General features: G+C 42.6%; 1 protein-coding gene across 3 annotated transcripts in view; it reads left to right on the top strand.

The window, feature by feature from the left end:
* Positions 1 to 1,670: 1,670 nt before the first annotated feature.
* MMD (monocyte to macrophage differentiation associated) overlaps positions 1,671 to 21,896 on the top strand; it is a 48,489-nt gene continuing 28,263 nt past the window's right edge. The window contains exons 1-2 of one of the 3 annotated variants that reach the window (XM_081939843.1): positions 1,671 to 1,688; positions 1,789 to 1,984. In XM_081939843.1, coding sequence (XP_081795969.1) covers positions 1,905 to 1,984 — 80 coding nt within the window. In that variant the 5' untranslated portion in view covers positions 1,671 to 1,688; positions 1,789 to 1,904. Of the gene's footprint in view, positions 1,689 to 1,788; positions 1,985 to 15,974; positions 16,081 to 16,659; positions 17,025 to 21,896 lie in introns of those variants that run through there. The other 2 variants (XM_081939845.1, XM_081939844.1) reach the window with 2 other exon arrangements.

The following is a 21,896-nucleotide window of genomic DNA, read 5'->3' as shown; positions in this document are numbered from 1 at the left end:
TCTTCCCAGGTGCCATGTGGTGAGATGGGTAGAGGGTTAATCCTATCATATCCTGAGGGCCATGTCTTTTATGTTGCAGATGAGCTGGCTCAAGCCTTAATGGCCCATTAACAAAGGGGGGGGGGGGCTGAGTTTCTGCCTCTCTTTTAGGGGAAATATTCTGCCCTTTTTAATATTTCCTAAAATATTTCATTTTCCTAGGGGAGGGGTGGGTGCTAACTTCCTAGAATCTCATCACTTTACCTGGCTGAAAATAAATACAGCTAGTCCTCAATGTGCTACCACAATTGAGGCCAAAATTTCTGTTGCTAAGCAAGACAGTTGTTAAGTGAGTTTTGCCACATTTTACAACTTTCCTTGCCATACTTGTTTAAACAAATCCCTGCAGTTGTTAAGTTAGTAACACTGTGGTTAAGTGAATCTGGCTTCCCCACTGACTTTGCTTGTCAGAAGGCCGCAAAGGAGGATCACGTGACCCCGGGACACTGCAACCGTCATAAACACGAACCAGTTGCCAAGTGTCTGAATTTTGATCACATGAACATGGGACTGTTGCAATGGCTGTAAGTGTGAAAAATGGTCCTAAGTCATTTTTGTCGGTGCTGTTGTAACTTCAAACAGTCACTAAACAAATGGTTGGAAATATAAGTAACTCAAGGCAGTGAACATGCCTAATATTCCATCTTCTTCCTGTTTTCCTCATAACTACAACCTTGTAAGGTGAGTTGGACTGAGAGAGGATGATTGGCCCGAAGTCAACCTGCCAGTTTTCATGTCTGAGGTGGGACTAGAACTCACGGTGTCCTGGTTTCTAGCCTGGTGCCTTAACCTCCAAACCAAGAGTGTCAAATAAGCAGCACGCAGGCCAATCCGGCCCACAATAGGCCCAGAGTTGTTCTGCAGGGCTGCCCCGGAGAGGGCAAGGTACCAGCCTGTGCTGCTCCGGCTCCGGCTAACCCTGCCCCAACCTACCCAGTTGGTTATGACGACTAGGCCACGCCCACCCCAGCCGCCAAGGGCAAACAAAATCCTGATGCAGCCTGCAATGGGATTGAGTTTGACACCCCTGCTCCAGACCAAACTGGCTTCTGCCGCATATGTCCCCATTGCATGAGTCAAGGCAAATGGACCAGAACATTTTGTCTTCTCTGGGGCTCTGGGGTCTTATGCAACATCCTGCCCTCCTCTCAGTATAATGCAGGGGTGTCCAAACTTGGGAACTTTAAGACTTGTGGACTTCAACTCCCAGAATTCCCCAGCCAGCCATGCTGGCTGGGGAATTCTGGGAGTTGAAGTCCACAAGTCTTAAAGTTCCCAAGTTTGGACACCCCTGGTATAATGGTACCCTCCCCTTTTAAAATTCAGGAAGGAACCAAAAACAACCAGTAGTTTTAGAGTCTAATTTGTAGTTTTGCTCTTGCAGCACATAGGAGTTTTTTAGGGTGGGGGGACCCACACCCTAAGAAGCCCTGTCCCAATACAGAGATGGAGCAATTATTAAAAAGACACTAAGCTAATGAACTCATGAATTTGTTGTTGATTTTAAAGGCTTATTGTTATATAGAGGGAAGAAAGGGTCAAGCAGCAATCACCTTTGCTCCCCGGGACACTTCTAACACAACTTTGTAAAGCAAAGTTCTTTCTTAAATGCTTTCTTTTCCCAGATAATTACCAACCAGAAGAGTCACGTGGGTGTTACTCATCTCTTGCTTCACTCTCTTACGGTGGGTGAACTAGTTCTTAAGCCTGCCAGTGTTCATGTTTTCTTTTTCACTCTTCTTTTTCAAGAGGACTAAACAAGGTCAATCAGCGTCCTACAGGCAGGAGGAGGCAAGGATCCCTACCTGATTGTGTTGCTGTTGCTTGGGAAGGACCCTGCCCTACAAGCTCTTTTCCCCCGTGAGATGGCTGACTGCTCCTGTCACAGAAGAAGGGAAATCTGGGCTACCAAGGATCTATGTGAAAGCACAGAAAAAGTGGAAAAGTGAGTATTCTTGGGAGCACGGTAGCCTTTCTATGTAACATCTGGACCAGCATTTAAATAAGCACTCAAGCTGATTGCTGTTAAGAAAAGTTGTTGTCTGTTCTCTTCTCTTCTTGTTCAGTGCCAGACTTGAAAATGTTTTGCCCGGTTTTTGTTTTCATTCGAGGAATGCCTGCGTGTGCGTGATGGCACACAGACCAGCCCTGATGAAATGATTGCGGGAGCTGTGAATGCACCACCTCATTGAAGTTTTTGTGTGAAATGTGTAAAATATCTACTGCTGTCACCAGGCTTCCTATGGGAGCTTGGTTACTGCTGGTACAAACTCATTTAGAATTGCTATGCAGCATCGGCTTATCACGTAGGAATATCTCTTTTCTTCTTGTCTTTCGTCCTTGATCTTCCTTTCCTCAGACTCGAGTGATACATTGGGAAGACTGCACTGACTACACAAAGTGAAGGCTGAAAAGTTAAGCTATTGAAGGAACTGCTAGATCCTTGCCTCTGATCCTATATTTGTATAAATCTGTCCCTCCAAATATATCCATATATTTTTTAAAGGACACATACATACATAATTCAGAGTGACTGAGATACGTTTGAAAATAAAAAATCCTGACAGGTAAACCTTTGATATGTTGTATTTTTTCTATGTCAGGATCTCCCACATGATTAGATATTTCAGGGGAAAACATGAGGGGAAACCAGCATGATGTCATTCTTTATGAAGCTGATTTTTAATCTTCTCTATTCAGTCCCCTCCCCCCCCCCATCCCTTTTTAAAGTTGAGATTACACTGGTTGCTTTCCTGTCCTCGGGCACAAAATCTAAGAATTGTTGCGAGGCGGAAAATGAGATAATTCTATTTATTTAATTTATATGTTTGCTTATCCCTAATTCATGACTCTGGGGAACTAGCTACAATTAAAAACTATATAAAAACACAAAGCCACATTTTAAAAAGTGCATAAATACAACAAGCAGCCAATATTAAAAAATAAACATTCCCAAGTTAGCCCAACCCCTGCACGGGCTCTGCCATATCCGGATCCCTAAATCCAGTGATAAAACCCAGTGACTTTAGGACCTTACAAAAAGTCATCAGGGTCAGAACCAATCTATTCTCTGGAGGGATAATGTTCCAAGGGGCAGGAGCCACCACAGAAAAGGCTGTGTTCCAAGGCTACACCACGACAGGACCCAGAGCATGCTTGTCTTGCCAGACCTAATGAGACAGGTGGACATTATCAGGGAAGACAGTCCCTCAAATAATTGCACCCATTGAATCTGGAAGCATACAGATAACTAGTGCAGCTCATGGAGCAAAGGTATAACTTGCAGTGATCAAGGAATACACACATACCTGCTTGTGCTATTGCAGTTTGTACCAGCTGTAACCTCCAGATGGTCTTCAAGGGCAGCCCTATGTAAATCACATTCCAGTAGTCCATTCAGGAGGTGACTAGGAATGAGTGACCATGAGCAAGGTCATGGTCCAAGAACAGGCGCTTGTGGTCCAATAACAGGCACTACTGGTACACACATTCCTTGAACAGGAGATGTGAGTCCAGAATGACTCCCAAATTGTACACAGGTTCTGTTTGGGATAATTCCATTCCATTCAAAATTAGTGGTGGAAACTTTTCAAAATCAGGGGGCCCTAATAATTAAAGCCACTGAATCTTGTTAAGATTGAGCTGAAGCCTGTTGTTCCTCATACAGCCTTCATTCACTGAGACAGAACCTCCACATCTTCATTTGGATGGTCAGGGGTAGAGATATAAAAACTGGGTATCATTGGCATTCTGATGGTATGGTGCCATCAGGTGACCACATGCACACATGGGCTCCATGTAGACGTTAAACAGGGAAAGACAGAGAACCAAGCTCCAAGGAACCCTGCAAAGGAGGGGCAGAGGGCTGGGCTTCCCCACCATCGATACCAACTACAACCAGCCCAGGAAAAAGAAAGACAACTAGCCAACACAGTGCCATACACTCTTCAGAGCCATTACAGAAGATTATCATGCCTGATGTTGTTGAAGGCCACCAAGAGGTGAAGAGGAATGCACATCCCTCCTGCACTCACCAAATGTTATCCACAAGCACAAGCAATGCTGTTTGGGTCCCAATCTAAGCCTGAAACCTGACTGTAATGTATCTGGATAGCCTGCTTCTTCCAGAATTCTCTCTGGCTATTATATGACCACCTTCTCTACAACCTGTCCTAAAGAAATTAAGGTAAACTGGATAATAATTGTCTAGCAACAATGACTTCTTAAGAAGGGGGTGAATCACTGCCTCTAAGAGTCACCTCCAGAGGTTCTCCCCAGTGGTGGGTTTCCAAAATTTTAATACCAGTTCGTGCATGTGCAGAAGCATCTGGGCAGGTGGGCGGAGCCTTCCACCGCCACTACTACCAGTTCGCCCGATCCGGGCCAAACCGGGAGCAACCCACCTCTGGTTCTCCCCAAGCCCGGAGTCCAACTTGGAACAAATCCAAAGGACTTTGTCTGACATACATACAGTACATTCCTCACAGTGTTTTCTTATATGTACCTATTTCACAGTGCTATCCATATTGTCTATTGTAAGAGCTTTTAAACAATTAGTTACAAATCTTGAATTTTGTTAAAAGAAATTCTAAATATTTTCCTTTGTCAAGGCATGATAACTGTCAGATTGATCTCACTGTCAGTTCGGTATGACAGGTAACATTGATTTGTTTTTAAATATTTCATCACACAAAGATCTATTGCCACCTTCACTGTCTATTATAAATCAGTTTTCCAGCATGACTAGAGTTTAGTTTCTTTAAAAGGAATTTTGTTAGATTTCAATTGCGAGCATATCCCATAAAATAGTATATTCTTAATGGCCCCCCACCCATTTGAAAAATAAAATGTTTCCAATCGTAAATAAATAAAAAATGCATTTGCAATTTGCACTTGGATATTTCTTTTTTAAAGAAGCATTTTCTACATCATTGTTTTCAAAATTTTAAAAAACTGAAATAACATTACATTTCTTAAAATGCCTTTTAGATGGTAATTTATTGGAAGCGGTATACTCCTAAATTATTCTCTTAAAGCTAAAAATGACTTGAATGTCATGTTCACAAGATTTGATTCCAAACACAACGGACACCCTATAGGTTTGATGGAGGGGAAATCATACTACCATGTTTTCCTCACATTACTGAGTGACTGGGAAAAAAATCCCAGCTATCCAACGGTTGGTATGAGTTTAGTGAGTTTCATACAATTTCATGGACTAACCATTTGTAGACTCCACATTATGGCAGTAATGGGAAACAACAATTGTGTATTACTACATATAACACTTAGCACAACTTGAAATTTATTAGTAGAACCATTTGTGAAGACTACACAACTGAATTTAGGGCACTAAGAAAATATGAAAATATGCCCAATGATGGGGTTGTCCCAATATTTCATCAGTCAAATAAATATAGCAGTGATATTCTGGATCTGTGTTTCTTCTTGAAATGTAGACTTTCAAGAATATCCCAACTCCTCTTTCATCAAGAGGAATTCTAACGGTTCCCAGAAAGTTGTATGGAATTATCAGGTAAGTATGACTAACATTCCTGTTGAAGCTTTTATTACTCATAGATTGCTGGTCTTTGACCGTAATAAAGATTTACTTACCGTATATACTTGAGTATAAGCCGACTCGAGTATAAGCCGAGACCCCTAATTTTACCCCCAAAAACTGGAAAAAGTTATTGACTCGAATATAAGCCGAGGCTGGGAAATGCAGCAGCTCACGGTAAATTTCAAAAATAAATATTTGTAAATATTTGCAAAGCTCATTGTGCTAATCTAAGGGAATGCCATCTTCCTTCCAAATTATTATTTTTGCTTCTTCTGACAACCTGAGAAAATCTGGAACAAGTTTTTTCCTTGCTAAAAAAAACAAACAAAGAAGGGCTGAAAGTGGAGAAGGCAAGAGAAATAGATCGTGGGGCCCTAAGTGTTTTTGCAAAATTATATCAAAATAAAGGAAGAATCAGTGTTTCTTATATGGCTCCTTTCATTAAAACCCAGACAAAATTTCCCCACTCTGAAAAGGGGCATCACCTGCTGGAGATGTACATAGCCATTTAATTGTTATTTCTAAACTGCTGTAATGGGATTTCTCTTATGAATGTTCTACACAGAATAGAATAGAATAGAATAGAATAGAATAGAATAGAATAGAATAGAATAGAATAGAATAGAATAGAATAGAATAGAATAGAATAGAGTTCTTTATTGGCCAAATGTGATTGGACACACAAGGAATTTGTCTTTGGTACTCTCAGTGTACATAAAAGGAAATAAAGAAAAAATACATTCATCAAGAATCATAAGAGACAACACTTAGTGATAGTCCTAGGTTACTAATAAGTAAATCATACTAGGAAACAAGCAGAAAAATATAAGTTGTAAAAAAGCAATCAACATTGGTATAGTCATAACTGGAAGGAGATAGGTGATAGGAAGGATGAGAAGAATAATAGTAATACAGTCTTAGTAAATAGTTTGACAGTGTTGTGGGAATTAGTTGTTTAGCAGAGTGATGGCGTTCAGGAAAAATCTGTTCTTGTGTCTAGTAATTGTTCTGGTTTGCAGTGCCCTATAGTGTTGTTTTGAGGATAGAAGTTGAAGCAATTTATGTAGAGTATCGCAATCTGGATTGGTTGCCATTTAGGCCGGAGTGATGCCCGCCACTGATTGGCTGTTTGACAGTCACCTATTTAAAGGAGCTGTCAAGCAGGAACAGGCATTTTTTTTCTAATTGTGCTAATTAAGAAAATAGTTGAAGTTGTTGGTTCTTACACAATAAAGAAGGGAGGGAAGCTTCTGCAAAGGCGAGTGACAACAAGTCTCCCAGGCTTTAATTTGTCGAGCAGGAGGTCTGAAGGAAAGGCTGCTCACCGGACCCAACGATTCTTCCCATGGCAGAGTTGAAGACAATGGGTCTTTCTTTGCCACTTAGAAAAAAACTTTAGCCAAACTTAGCTACCGGGTATAGCTAAGTTGTATTTTCTGGAATGCTTTTATAAGTGCATGGATGGAATTGGAAATTAGTGTAAAAACACTCCAAGGTATTACCTCTCTTGGTACTCCAAAGTCACGATTCGGGAAACGTTAAAACGGATGCAGAGCGATCCGGTGAAAAGCTGTTCTAACGTCTCTTACATCCACGAGAATATGAGCCCGAGATTACAATTTCTCTTCCTCCCCCACCCCCCTTTTAATATGTTCTTCGGTCCTGCTTTCTAACTCTTTTCCCGAAGGGAACGAACCATTCTAAGAGCGGGAGGGGTGGTGGCTTGCTTCTTCTGTTGGAGAGCGGAGGTGGGATACCCTAATGGGCGGGACTGATTGTTGCTTCGGTTAAGCTTGGGGGGGAAGGAGAAGGACGAAGAGGTGAGTGTGGATCGACGCTGGGGTCCAGGCAGCTTTTGTCCTGCGCGCGGGAGCCAGCAGAGGATCTGACTGGGTGGGAAGGCAGGGAGAAGAGGCATCGCTTGAGAAAGGATTCCCTGGCTTGAATCCGCGGAGTCCGGAAATCGAGCAAGCAGTGCCGGAGGAAACGTTTAACACTGGTCCCTTGTTTCTTCCCCCTCCCCCTCTATTTACTCTCTAGTATTACTATTTTAAAGCTCAGGCTCTTCACACTTCTTTCCCCGCTTTGCTTTTATTCTCAGGAGGCAGCCTGTTTTGCCTGAATTGAGATGAATGCCGAGCTGTGCGCACGCGCCTGTTTTCCACACGTGGAGCAGCGGTGAGATTCTGGGCGGCGAGCGATGATTCCGGGGGCCATCAGTGGGGGGGGGCAGGGTCCCCCCTCACGTTCCTCATCTTCCCGGATGGCCCCTGGAATCATCGCTCGCTGCGCAGAATCTCGCTGCTGCTCCACGCCGTGGAAAACAGGCGCGCCCGTACAGCTCGGCAAATTACAGCCTGGGAGACTTGTCACTTATGCAGAAGCTTCCCTCCGAAGCCCGAGAGGAGGGAGGGAAGCGGGCGCCCGGAGGGAAGCTTCTGCATAAGTGACAAGTCTCCCAGGCTGTAATTTGCCGAGCTGTACGCTCGCGCCTGTTTTCCACGGCGTGGAGCAGCGGCGAGATTCTGCGCAGCGAGCGATGATTCCAGGGGCCATCCGGGAAGATGAGGAACGCGAGGGGGGACCCTGCCCCCCCCACTGATGGCCCCCGGAATCATCGCTCGCCGCCCAGAATCTCGCCGCTGCTCCACGCCGTGGAAAACAGGCGCGTGCACACAGCTCGGCAAATTAAAGCCTGGGAGACTTGTTGTCACTCGTCTTTGCAGAAGCTTCCCTCCTTTTTTTTTGGTTCACTGGAGTATAAGCCGAAGTGGATTTTTCAGCCCAAAAAGTGGGCTGAAAAATTCGGCTTATACTCAAGTATATACGGTACTTACTCATAGATAGGCACTTGGCATAATTGTTCTCAGACATCCATTCCCCTGTAAAATGATGGAGTTGTCCCAATATTTTAGTTGCCACACGCACATATGGGGATCCCCGGTCCTGGGATTGCCCTTCGCGCGTGCGCAGAAAAGAGGGCTTCCTGCCTGCGGAACGCGATACTGCCATCCTTGATGCACAGTGCGCGGATCGGCGGAGCGTGCACAGACTGACTGGCTACCCCAAGGAATGTGCGGTATGCAAGAGGCCAGAAGCAACCATTTGACAGGACAGGAAGGGGGGAGGACGAGAGTGGCCCATGTCTGCGGTGGGCTCAGGGAGCATGCACGTTCTGAGCCGTGGCGCTCAGTCTGGAGAGAGGGGAGAAAAAAAGCCTGAGCGGCGTGTGCATAGCCGCTGCGTGGGAGCAACTCGGTGTCTTCCGATTTAGTTGTTTCGACTCCCTCCCCTCCTCTGCTCGGTTGCACACTCTCTGTATATTTTTCCTCTAACTCTCTCCCCCCCTCTCTCTCTTTTGCTGGGTGGTGGTTGAGGCCACTGATAGTTAGGATCGATTCTGCTGTTGCTTAAGTTGCCGCGGCGGACAGCAGCAGCAGCGAGAAGCAGCAGTGGTAGTATCGAGTAGATCAACGAAGAAAGGGTATTTATGACAGGCTGGTCAGCTGAAGCTGTAGGCTCAGCGCAGCTCCTTCTCTGCTGCCTGCTGCCCCCCTTGCCTCTTAGCGCCCCCCTAAGTCATCCTACTGCCCCCCAGAGGGTGGTATGGCCCACTTTGGAAACCACTGCTCTAGATTTTCCAACTTCTTCTCCGTCCTCTCAAATGTGTTTGATAATTTCTGAATTTCTAACAATATCTTTTGCAAACCTAAAGTTTCTTTCTGCTGTTGAGATTGTGCCATTATCTCCAGCTGACAAACACTGCTGCTCTGGCTTGGAAGGTTTTTATAAGATTAAGCATAAATTCACAATAAGGTCTTATTTTCACTTTTCTCTGGTTAAAGATATACTTCAAAGGCACATCTGTATGTTTTTCTTCTTATCACTCCCTATAGACAAAACAGTGAGACCTTGCAGTGCCAAGCCAGAATAATCAGTGAGGAAAATAAAGGTGTTTTGTTTCCAATACACAAACCTCCAGCCTCTGAGTAGCAGTGTCGTCTTTCCCCCTGTTGTTACAATTTTCTTTGTTGCTTTTTGTATCTTTTTTATTCCAAGTTTTAAAAAAGTCAAATTCTTGAATGAAATAGAGAAGAAAAAGAGAAAAACACACGCAGTAATGAAGAAGGAGAATTTTAGTCCATAAGTTGCAAAAAATAATAATGAAAAAAAGATAGAAGAAAACTTAATCCATTCGTTTTAAAAGGCTTGCATAAATTCCATCCATGAAAATAGCCTTTAAAAAGTAAGATAACCCACTGTCCAAAACCATTCAAAGCTTAATTCCGTGACTTATTTCTTCTGTTCTCAAATTTAAATTAAGTTTAAGTTTTTTATAGACAGTCTCTTTTAAAACGGTAAAAATTCCTCACCAGCTGAAAACAGTTTCTCTTTCCATATCCTTCCGTTTTGGAGCCGCCCCGACCTCATCAGCCTAGGGGCTGTGCTTTTGTCACCAGCTAGAAGAACTTCTCCTGGAATGATCAGGGACTTTGCGATGTCCCTGAGATTAGCAGGACATATTCTTCCCATTCACCGTCTCTGCGGGATGGTTTAGGTCCGTTTGGACCACCCAGCAGCAAAAGTATCAACGGCGATCTCAGAGAATTGAGATCGCACGTTGTCTCATTGCGACATTGGCTCCTCCTCTCCCAGATGTTAATATTTTCTTAATTATTAAGCAAGTGGCTGTCACACAGATTCCAGGAAACCTTGAGGAAAACTGATTTTCTAAACTCCACTTGACCTTAACATAAGGTCCAGTTTTAAAGTAGATACAGGTAATCCTTGACTTACAGCCACAATTGCGCTCAAAATTACTGTTGCTAAGTGAGACAGTTAAGTGTGTTTTGTTCCATTTTATGGGGTTTCTTGCCACATAAATTACTACAGTTATTATACAGTTACTATAAGATAGTAACATGGCTGTTAAGCAAATCGGACTTCCCCATTGACTGCTTGTCAGAAGGTTGTAAAAGGTTATCACATGACCCCAAGACACTGCAAAGGTCCTAAATATGAGTCATTTGCCGAATGTCTGAATTTTAATCACATGACCATGGGGATGCTGCAACAATCATAAGTGTGAAAAACAGCCATGCATCACTTTTTTCAGTGCTGATGTAATTTCTAATGGTCATAAATGAAATTATGTAACTCGAGAACTACCTGTACTGCCATAGTTACCTGTATAAAGATCACTATAGAGATCAATGTTGGTTGTTTGTGTTCAGGTTTATTCATTTTATTCTACTGGGCATCAAATGTTAAACTTACTATGAAAGGTACACAGCAAATTTAAAAATACAATAAACCTATTAAGTGATACATAGCTTCGAGGTAGATGTATTCCTAGTGCTGATAATCTATGTGAGAACTGATAATTTTGCAGTTATGGTTGTCTGAAATGATGTTAGAATTAGTTTTTACTCTTGATGAAATATTCGAAAATATCTGGAGAAAGAAAAGTTGGGGAACTTATTCAAAAAAAAAAGTGTTTGAAATTGACATAGCAGCAAATCAAGTATATTTCAGTCCTTCTGTAAGAATGACATACACAAAAAAAGGAAGATTGCTAAATGTTCAAGAGCATTCTAGGCTTATCAGAATCATACAACAGCAGATTGGTTGATAGAACCAATGGATAGAAAAAATACACAGTATAGAACAGTTACAAAAAATTCCTTCTATTTAGGGAAAAAAACCTTTAGATCCAAGTTAACATTTATTTTAAGCACTATAATTTATTGCACTTTCTATATCATTTTCCAAAATGGTTCACCTTCAACAAAAAAAGTGAGACATCTTCATTCTGTTGAGAAGGAAGGTTAAAAAAGTGAAATAAGATGATTATTTTCAACTCACGAGGCCAGGCATCCTGCAAACAGGTACTGCAGGTTTTTTAATTTTATTTTCTAGCTGCTCCTAGATGCTTTTCCTACTTGTCTTCTTTTTTTAGAAGGCAATCTTTTGACTGTCTGTTTGCAAAATTCTGTTCAAACCTATTTTTAATCATATTCATATTTTCAATAGATGAGAAATACGGCATGTAGCTCAGGGTTGAGTTGTGGAGTCCTTGGTGCTGTGTAAGTTGGCTGCTCGCCTGCAGATGTTTCACTACCTGACTAGATAACATCAGCAGTGCTAGCAAGTGTGGGGTTTGCTCCCTGTTTATATATAGTTAGTTGCTTGCCCTGCCAATGTTGATTGGGAGTGTGGTTTCCTCCTTGGTAGTTCCTTAGTAGATATTGTTTTCTGCTTGATTGTATCTCTGGCCTACATCCTGCTTATATGGATGTAGTCTGCTGGAGAGGATGTGTTCTGGTATTTTTGTTTCCTTCTTAGCTTTTCTCCCTTTTGAATGATGTGTAAATTTGGTTCATTACTCTGTCTCTATTGATGCTTGATTTGTCTAAATGCCAAACATCCAGGAATACTCCAGCAGTGTCAGTGAACCTTTTTGGCACTGAGTACCGAAACGGGAACACGGGGTGGTGGTGGTGAGGGCTCAGAAATCAGAAGAGCAGCTCCCTGGTGCTCATGCATGCGCTGGGACGCTGAACTTCTGGCTTCTGGTGTGTACATGTGCACTGGCCACTTGGTCTTCCCGTTTATGGTGTGTATATGCGCACAAAGACCAGCTGACTGGCATGCATCTGTGCACCAGAACTCAGAAGAGCAACAGGCAATGGCTGGTGTGCCCGGAGAGATGGCTCTGCATGCCACTTCCAGCACATGTGCCATAGGTTCACCTTCACCATCACGACTCTAGCATTTTTGCGTTTAGCTTGGTCTAAGATGCACAGTTTCCCAACTGAAACTATGATTGAGTCTGTCCATGAGTTGTGAGAGTAGGGAATTTTCATTGTGTCTTTGATTGCTAGTGCTAGCTAGGTGTTTATGGATGCACTTTACTAGTCTTCTGCCTATTTGTCCTACATAATGGCTTTTACAGCCCTCATATTGTGTGTTATAGATGTCACATTTTTTTCTTCTTGGGCTACAGCAGGGGTGTCAAACTGAAGGCCCACAGGCCGGATTCGGCCCATGGGGTGCTTAGATCTGGCCTGTAGTGCCACCCTAGAAATAATGAAGGATTGGCTAGGGGTGGATGGAGCACCCCCCTCGGGCTCCGTTTTCGCTGGCAGAGGGCTGCAAGAGGCCATCCAGGCTGAAAACAGGATGGGAGGGGGGCGTGTGCACCCCCTCGAGGTCCGTTTTCACTGGCAGAGGCTAGCAAAACAAACTAAAAGCAAAGCAAAGCAAAAGGAGAAATGTGTTCCCTTTTGCATTGAACCTCCAAGAAGATACAGGAAAGGAGAAAAGGAAAGAGGAAAGACAAAGAAAAAGGAAAGATGGGAAGAGAGCAAGTAGGGAGGGAGGGAAGAAGGAAGTCCTGCCTTAACACTTTGCCACCAGCAGACAGCAAGACTCCTCTGGAGGACAAGGGTTTCTCTGGTCTCACCTTCCTCTGCTGGAGACAATGGATCCCTCAGCGCCACCCAGGCCACCAAAGGTGCTGCTGACAGGAGTGATGTCAAGCTGGCCACACACACCCCAGCCACTCCTACTCCCTCCAAGGTTAAACACAACCCTGATGCGGCCCTCAATGAAATCAAGATTGACACCCCTGGGCTACAAGGTCTTTTGGTTTACTTAAGAAGCTTTGGAGGCTTTAGTTGGTTTTTGTACTATAGTGATGTTGTGGAGTAAAGTCAGTAGTGGGATACAACCAATACCCCCCCGGTACGGGCGTACTGGTGCCTGCTGAAAGCACCAGGTACCATTTGGGTACGGTGCTCCGGAGGGCCCACCTGCCTGCCCGCTCTCCTTACCACTATTTAAGCCGACCGGGGCATTTGCACATGCACACAGAGCGTACGGTGCCTTTATGACGCTCTGCCGAGCAGCTGGAGCATCACGGACAGTGGGTAAGCATGTGCGCACTTGCGTGCATGCACATGGCGGATGCCCAGCCCCGTTGCAGAGTACTGGTTGCAACGGGATCGGAAACCCACCACTGGGTAAAATGTAATAGTCTGTTGATTGTTTGAGAGATATTTTGGGTATATAGTAGTGTTATCCTTTTCATAGCTTGTTTTGGTGTGTTATAGTATGTTCAGTACAGTACAGTACAGTAGGATCAGGTACTTATAAAGTTGCAGGCATATCATTGTGTTGGAAGATGTTATATATTAGCATTCTGGTATGTAAAATGTTGGCAGTCTCTTTTTTCTGGTGTTCCTAGTTGCTGCACCGTTTGTATTCATCTATTCATCTGAATAATGTTGTTACATAGCTCCCCTGGTGGAAGGCTGAGTTGTTACTTTTGTAATGGAGCACTCTGTTAGTATGGAGTTTCAATAGAATTGAGTTTGTAATATGCCAAAATTTCCTGTTCAGATGAGGCTATCTAGGAAGAGTAATATGTATATTTTTTTCTTGCCTCATGAATTTCATTCATTTGAAGATATTGTTGTTTCATGTATCTTCTCTAGTTATTCCTTTTTTATTACGATGGTGTTGTCAACATAACAGATCCATATTTTTCTGCCTATGTGGAGAAGTGCCAGTTTCTAGACCAGTGTTTCTCAAACTTGGTGACTTTAAGTCCTGTGGACTTCAACTCCCAGAATCCCCCAGCCAGCATAGCTGGCTGGGGAATTCTGGGAGTTGAAGTCCACAGGACTTAAAGTCGCCAAGTTTGAGAAACATTGTTCTAGACACTGCAATGAGTCCCGAGAGTGCTGATCCCTTGGGCATTCCTTTGATTTGTTGGTATATTTGCTCTTCAAACTGAAAACATTTAATGAGGCAGAGGTTGATTCTAAGTATTTTGATATTAGTGTATTTGGGTAGGTTGGGCATGTTGTGAATATGGCTATCATCAATTTTTTCCGCTAGTTCTAGATCTATGGATGTAAAGAGTGCTGTGACATTAAATGAAACCATAATTTTATCTTCTACTTTTAGGTCGTTAGAAGAATTCTTTATTGGCCAAGTGTGATTGGACACATAGGGAATTTGTCTTTGGTGCACATGCTCTCAGTGTACATAAAAAGACAAGATACGACAAGATACATTCATCAAGAATCATAAGGTACAACACTTAGTCATAGGGTACAAATAAGCAATCAGGAAACAATATCAGTATAAATCGTTAAGGATACAACCAATTTAATTTTAATTTTCTGGAGGCACTGTAGTGTGCAATTGGTAGAATATTTGCTCCCTATTGTGAGATGTCCACTTTTATTCCTTATTTTTTGTGGGTTCTCTGGCTATGTGGTATGTTGGGGTTCCTGGTAATGGGACGTGGAGTGGATGAAGAAATTGTCAGGCTTGTGAATTTTTAGTATTCATAAAAGCATGGGAGGATGGGTCCACTGTTTTTCATCCACTGCTATTGTTTTGTGATTTATATTTTAAAAGATCGTTATTCCTATTTTAAAACCAACAGGTATGGTAAATTAAATTTACAACACACACATTTCAGAAATCAGAGTACCACAGAGCATATTTCTGCAGCAGTTAAAGCAGTAGCCCTTTCTTTTAATAGCAAGAAGCACGTTCGGACAAAATGCTCATATACAGGACACCAGGGACCTAGGACAGAAAGGAGTGAATGGTTCTACCCGTTTCTGACTTGGTCAATTTCAAATAGAAACACTGAGCCAAACTCTTAAAAGACTCAAAAGTGTTACCCTGTTTCCCTGAAAATAAAATCTCCCCAGATAATAAGCCCCACCGGGCTTTTGAGCGCATGCGCTAAAATAAGCCCTCCACCAAAAATAAACCCTCTCCGAAAATACTGCAACCCAGCAGCAGCCACGAGGTAACCACACTTGCCATCTCCTGCACCTCAAAAATAATAAGACATCTCTGAAAATAAGGCCAAGCGCTTATTTTGGTGGTCAAAAAAAAATAAGACCCTGTCTTATTTTCGGGGAAACACGGTATATTGAAGAGTTGAACTGGAACTGTGAAAATACAGATGCAAGGCTATTTTTACAGATTCACAGAGTTGGAAGGGATCTTGTTGGTCATCTAGTCCAACACCCCACCCCACCCCCAAGCAGACCCTACATCATTTTTGACAGATGGCAATCCAGTCTCTTTTGATGAAGCTCCCACTACTTCTGGAAGCAAGCTTTCCAAAAGCAACTGCCTTGCTGGATCAGACTTGCCTCTTAAGTCCAATTTCCCTACAGGAACAAGCTAATAGGTGTGGAAACCTCATAAGCCATGCATATATCCTACAGCCCTCTGTAATATCCACTGGATGATGTTGGGCTAGTCAGTCTCTCAGCCCAATTTACCTCACGGGATTAGAGGAGAGGAATTTTGGAAGAGGAATTACTAAGCACAATGTTTGGAGGACAGGCCAGTCATAAATGAAACAAAAGCAAAATTTCCCTAATCAGACGAGACCAGAGCAACAGATGGTGCAGAGAGGCAGCAGGCCCTCTCTTTCACGGGTAGGTCATTTAATTATCAGCGAAACATCCCTTCGTGGCTTTTTTTAAGCAAGCAGCTTCCTCTCTGGGAATGACCAGCGGAATGCCTGCACCGGCGAAGGGTGCTGGGGGGGAATTTTGAAGCCGTAGCAAATCGTTTTGCTATGAAAAGGGCGGCCCACAGCAGACGCGCCTCCGGCGAGCACGCTTTAAATCGTGCGCCTTTTTTCGACGACCAGGCGGAGGCGGCTTGTTACCCCCGCTGCCGTAGGGTCTCTGGACCGAGCAACGCCACGCAGCCAGCCCTCCGGCAGCCATTCGCTAGGCCACGGTGCCCTCCCCGTTTCTGAAAGCTACTCTCCTTTCCAAGAGGCGGCGGAGCGGGAAAGATGAGTCGCTCCGCAACCCGCGCCTCGCCTCCTTCCCCTCGAAGCGAGGGAAAAGTGAGCCGCGCGCGCCATCGGGAAGAGGGGGGGGGAGGCCGCGCGCAAGCGCCTGCCTGGCGGCTCTTTGCCTCGCGCGCCCCTTCCCCGCCCGACCGCCCCTCGCGCGCTCCAGCCTATTGTTCTGCCGGCGCCGCCGCCGCCGCCGCCGCTTCCGTTCCCCTCTCGTTTTCCCCCGCCCGCCCACCCACCCCCCTCGGAGGTGGGCGGGGTTTTCCCCGGCAGCCTCCGACTGACACTTGGAAGGCGGGCCAGAGCCGCTTGAAAACGGGAGGCTGGGGCCGGCTTGCCCGGCGGGACAGAATCATCGGCAGCGGCGTCGCTGCTGTTGTTGGAGGCAGCTTTGGGGCCTGCTGTGCGGCGCTTGGGCTGCCTCGGCGCGGGCTGGCAAGCCAATGAGGGCCCGGACTCCGGCCCTCGCTGCCTCAGGAGCTGCCGGGAGCCCCCCGTGCCGACCGCCGGCCCGAATAAGGGCGGGTCGATTGGCCCCCCCATGCGGCGGCTCCAGGAGAAGTTCAGGAGGTGAGGCGCGGCGGAGGCTTCTCGTGGGGTCGGAAGGGGACTCCGTTATAACAAGGCTGAAGGGTTGGCGGCGGTTCCCTCCTCTCTCTTCTACCGGAGGGGGAAGGCAGATTCCCCCCCCCCTTAATGGGCGTGTTCGCCTTCGGATGCTTTTTAATCGGGGGAAGATTCTGCATCCTTCTCCTGGCCGGACCTCATTTTCTACCGTGAATGGAGACCTCATAAAATAAAACGGTCCTTAAAAAAAAAACACGAAAAACACGCACGTGTCTTTCATCCTCGCTTCTCCGGTTGGCCGCATTCCGTGGAGTTAAGGACCGAAACGTGGGCTTCGCTCTCCCTTTCCCTGCTCCCGTTTCTTGGCATGGCTTTGGGGTTTTTTAATTTGCTATTTTGGGGTTAGAGAGGTTGTGGGGTTGGGGTGGGGGTAGGGTAGGAGAGAGAGCATATCCAGATAGCTTAATTTGAGTTGGCACAACAACCCTGTTTGCGGGGTAGTCGTAGTCGAGTGGTCAAGTGAAAAATAGATTCGAGGCGAGAGTCATTAATCGAGATTAATTAAAGCAGAACACAAATGATGTAGATGTGGTGCTGTGTATCTCATTCAGGCATAGATGTAAACCATTGCCTCTTTTTTCTAAAGACTGGAAACCTATAAAAGGGCTGTGGTCTTGACTTGCTGCCAGGAGGCTTTTTTTTAAAACACACAAGTGTTTATGGATTTAATCTCTGGCACTCAATTTTGAATGCCACCAAGGTTGTTTCTCTAAAGAAGTTGTGTGTGTGTGTGTGTGTATTTGTATATATGTTTGTGTGTGTGTGTGTGTGAATTATCCTAAAAATCCAAGTTCCAGGTGTACTTATAAAAGAAGAAACAGACATAGCTATCTCCGAAACTTAAAATATATTGCTCACTTAGCTTTCGTTAGCCTTTGCTAACATTGTCAGAGTGTAAAAACTACCATTAAAGAGATATCTGCCTTTATACACCATAATACACCAAACTGATTAATGGTGTATAAAGGCAGGTATCTCTTTAATGGTAGTTTTTACACTCTGACGATGTTAGAGGCTAACGAAAGCTAAGTGAGCAATATATTTTAAGTTTTGGAAGATTGCAATGTCTGTTTTTCAGATGGATGGATGATATCTCTCTCTCTCTCTCTCTCTCTCTCTCTCTCTCTCTCTCTCTCTCTCTCTCTCTCTCTCTCTCTCTCTATATATATATATATATATATATATATATATATATATATATATATTTGGTCATACCAGGGGTTGAAACACACACACACACACACACACCACACACACACACACATATATACATATACATATACATATACATATACATATACATATACATATACATATACATATATATATATATATATATATATATATATATATATATTTGTGTTACAACCCCTGGTATGCTTACATATGGGAGGAAGGTCACACTCCCTCTTTCTGTCCTTCGGCTTCATCACAGAAGACCATGCAGGCAGAAAACCATATTTTTATTTTTAATGTTGCCTTTTTTTATATTTGTGTTGTATTTGTACTGATAAATAAATAAAGGGAGACTAGGATAGATCTATTTCGAGCTAATTAGCTCTCATCAGCTAGCCATACCCTTACTGGGATTAGATTATTTATCAGTACAAATACAACACAAATATAAAAAAAGGCAACATTAAAAATAAAAATATGGTTTTCTGCCTGCATGGTCTTCTGTGATGAAGCCGAAGGACAGAAAGAGGGAGTGTGACCTTCCTCCCATATGTAAGCATACCAGGGGTTGTAACACAAATATATACTTATTTCCCTGGCTCAACTGATAAGGAAGAGAACCCGTGGCTTAGTGGTTAAGACTCCTGCCTAAGATATATACAGCCTGGGTTCTAATCCCAGTAAGGATATGGCTAGCTGATGAGAGCTAATTAGCTCGAAATAGATCTATCCTAGTCTCCCTTTATTTATTTATCAGTACAAATACAACACAAATATATATATATCTTTGATAATATATACATATAATATCAGTACAAGTGGAATTTGGAAGATACTGATGGATGTATAGCAGGAAGCTGGGAAGAGAGATATATTACTTGAGGATGAGCTTCACCAAGTGATGTAGAAAAATGCACGTGTAGTAATTTTAAAGCCACATTTGGGGATCGTGAACTTTTTCAACTGATTTTTTCCCCTCCCAGGTGAGATTTATTTTGGCTTACAGGCATGGGTTTTTATCAGTAAACTATTTGCTTCTAATACTAGTCCTTTATTTTATTTCAATGGGTGGGATACAGGCTTTTTGCTTAGAGTTTACAAAAAGGGGCATCATGAAAGTTTGTGTATGATAAAATTAATGTTGTTTTTGAAGATAAGTTCAGTAAGAAATTACTGCTGTCAAAAATAAATGTGAATGGTCGTCTATGCATCTCATTTTGGAAGTAATTTTGTGAAATACAGAGAAAAATTGAAAGAGTATATGCCAATTACTTTTGTTTTAATACACTTAACAAGACATTAATTTAATCCAAGCTGGTAGTTTATAGGAACATCTCCCATCACTTTTTTTCTACATCATATTTAATTTACCTCATTTCTCTTCCATCTTGAATTACCTATTTATATTCTCTGATATTCTTCCTGTAAATACAGCTATTTATCTGAGGCATGTAAACATTTCCTGCCTGAGTTTTCTCAGGGCATCTGAAATTCAAATTATTGGATCCCTTCCGTTCCTTGATGTTTTCTTTTGGTGCATCAATGCATTTTATGATTTCCTTTCTTCCACTATAATTCCAAGTGAGAGAAGGGGGGGATGTTCTATAAGAACTAGAGTTACCGTGAGCAGGCATATACATTTCCTTAGTAAATAAAAAACTGAATCTGTACATTCTTTGAAACTGACAATTGAGACAGCTGAGGTTACAGGGAATGTGAGCTTTCAGTATTGCAAATACTTTATGTTGACCGTTTCTTAAATTTATACATATATATTAAAAAGTGACTATTATCTATGCTGTTTGAGAAAAATTGGATAGGCATATGCTTATGGATGAGCAATAGACATGATTATAGTACTTTTCTTTCAGAAAGCAAATAGATCATAGTGAGATGAAGTTTTTCGTCTTCTAGTAGTAGGTGAAAGTTCATATATCCGGTGTTTGTCTTGTTCAGCTTACTTGAACTATATTTCTCTTTCATGTGTAGCATATTAGAAAGTTTTTCCATTTCCCCTTTTTTATTTTTCAGAATCATCCATGTAGTTGTGGGGCAGATTCATCAGTTTGGGGGGCAAAGGAAGGATTAAAATCAGTTTGGGAATAATATACTAAAGCAACGGTGTCAAACCCGTGGGCCGGATGCATCACTCGCAGGCCACACCCACTCCAGCTCCGCAAAGGGGGAAAAATGTGATGGCAATGGGACGCCACAAATTTGACACCTGTGCACTAAAATTATATGGAAAATATTATATTGTGTATTAATAGAATCTGCAAAAATGAGTCAAGTATGTGTTAAGTCAGAAACAATAGTGCTAAAAAATACAAATGTTCGGTCTCATTTTAAACAATATGTGATACAGGGCTCAAAGTGACATCTGTTGTATTCTTTGCTATAGTTATTGTTTAGATGCTTGGAAAATGTATCAAATTTCCTCTTTAAAAATCTAAAGAATAATTGGAGCATGATGTAATAGAGACCATAATGGTTTAATTTGAAGCATGACTAGACCTGCATTTACATATGGTCCATATCTACATGGCAACACATGCCTTGTTTTATTCACATTGGGTATGCTGAAGAATTGGCTTTCTTCTTTCTCTTTTATAATCATTTTATATTGAAAAAGATCTAAAACATTTTCCCCACATATAAGTCAAGAACAGTTATTTGGGAGCAAGACTTTACACAGTTAAAAATAGACAGCTAAGGGAGACAGATAATGAGAGTAGAACTGTTGTAAATTTTACATCCATCCTTTAATTAAGGGAAACACCTTAGGTCAAATTGTAGTAGGTAGCAATACTTGTCAACCTTGACTGATCTAGAAAGCTAAGCAGATATAGTCTAGTTTAATATTTGGATGAGACCATCTGGGACTTGCAGAAGTGAAATGTAAAAGGGGGGAATCCCCTCCCCCCAAAGTAGTGACAGCTTTTTTATTACAGTATTGCCAAGAAAACAATATAGGAGTGTTATGAAATCTGTGAGAGTCAGTCTTGAAGGAGATTTTTACCTTTAGCCTTCTTACATCAAAATGACCAATACATTTCCAGGTAATTCAGCTCCATATTTTCAAACTAAAATCAAAATGTTGGAACAATGTTTTTAATCGTGATATGAAGTTTCATCAAACTTATAATTTAGTACACACCAACTGTGATTGTAACCATTGATTTTTTAAAATCTTATTACATTTTGAAAATAAATATGAACGGGCCTGATTACCAAAGTCCCTTTTTTTAGAGATCTGGCTTGAATATCAAAGAGCAATTACCAGTTTTCCAGTCCCTGTCTCTTATCATTGAAGAGACTTGCAGCTCAGTTAATTGTCTGGATTGTTTCATACCAGCAAGACAGTGAGGTGAATTATAACTTGTATTGCAAAAACTGGTATCTTAATTATCCCAAGGTGTGCATTTGTTTGTACTTTCGAATCAAACTTGACTCTTGGGGCCACATTAAAAGTTGTGGGCTAGAAGCCAGAAAGCTTTGAGTTTTGGTTTTGGTTTAGGCACAAAAGCCAGCTGCATGACTTCAGCAGTGATCAGTTACTCAACTCTAGGAAGAAGACAATGGCAAACCACTTCCAACATTGTTGCCAAGAAAATTGTATGGATTGTCTCTCAAATTAAA

Source organism: Natrix helvetica (genome assembly GCF_964273705.1).
Source record: "Natrix helvetica genome assembly, chromosome: 1".
Taxonomy (NCBI): Eukaryota; Metazoa; Chordata; class Lepidosauria; order Squamata; family Natricidae; genus Natrix; species Natrix helvetica.
This window is presented reverse-complemented; position numbering and strand designations above follow the sequence as displayed.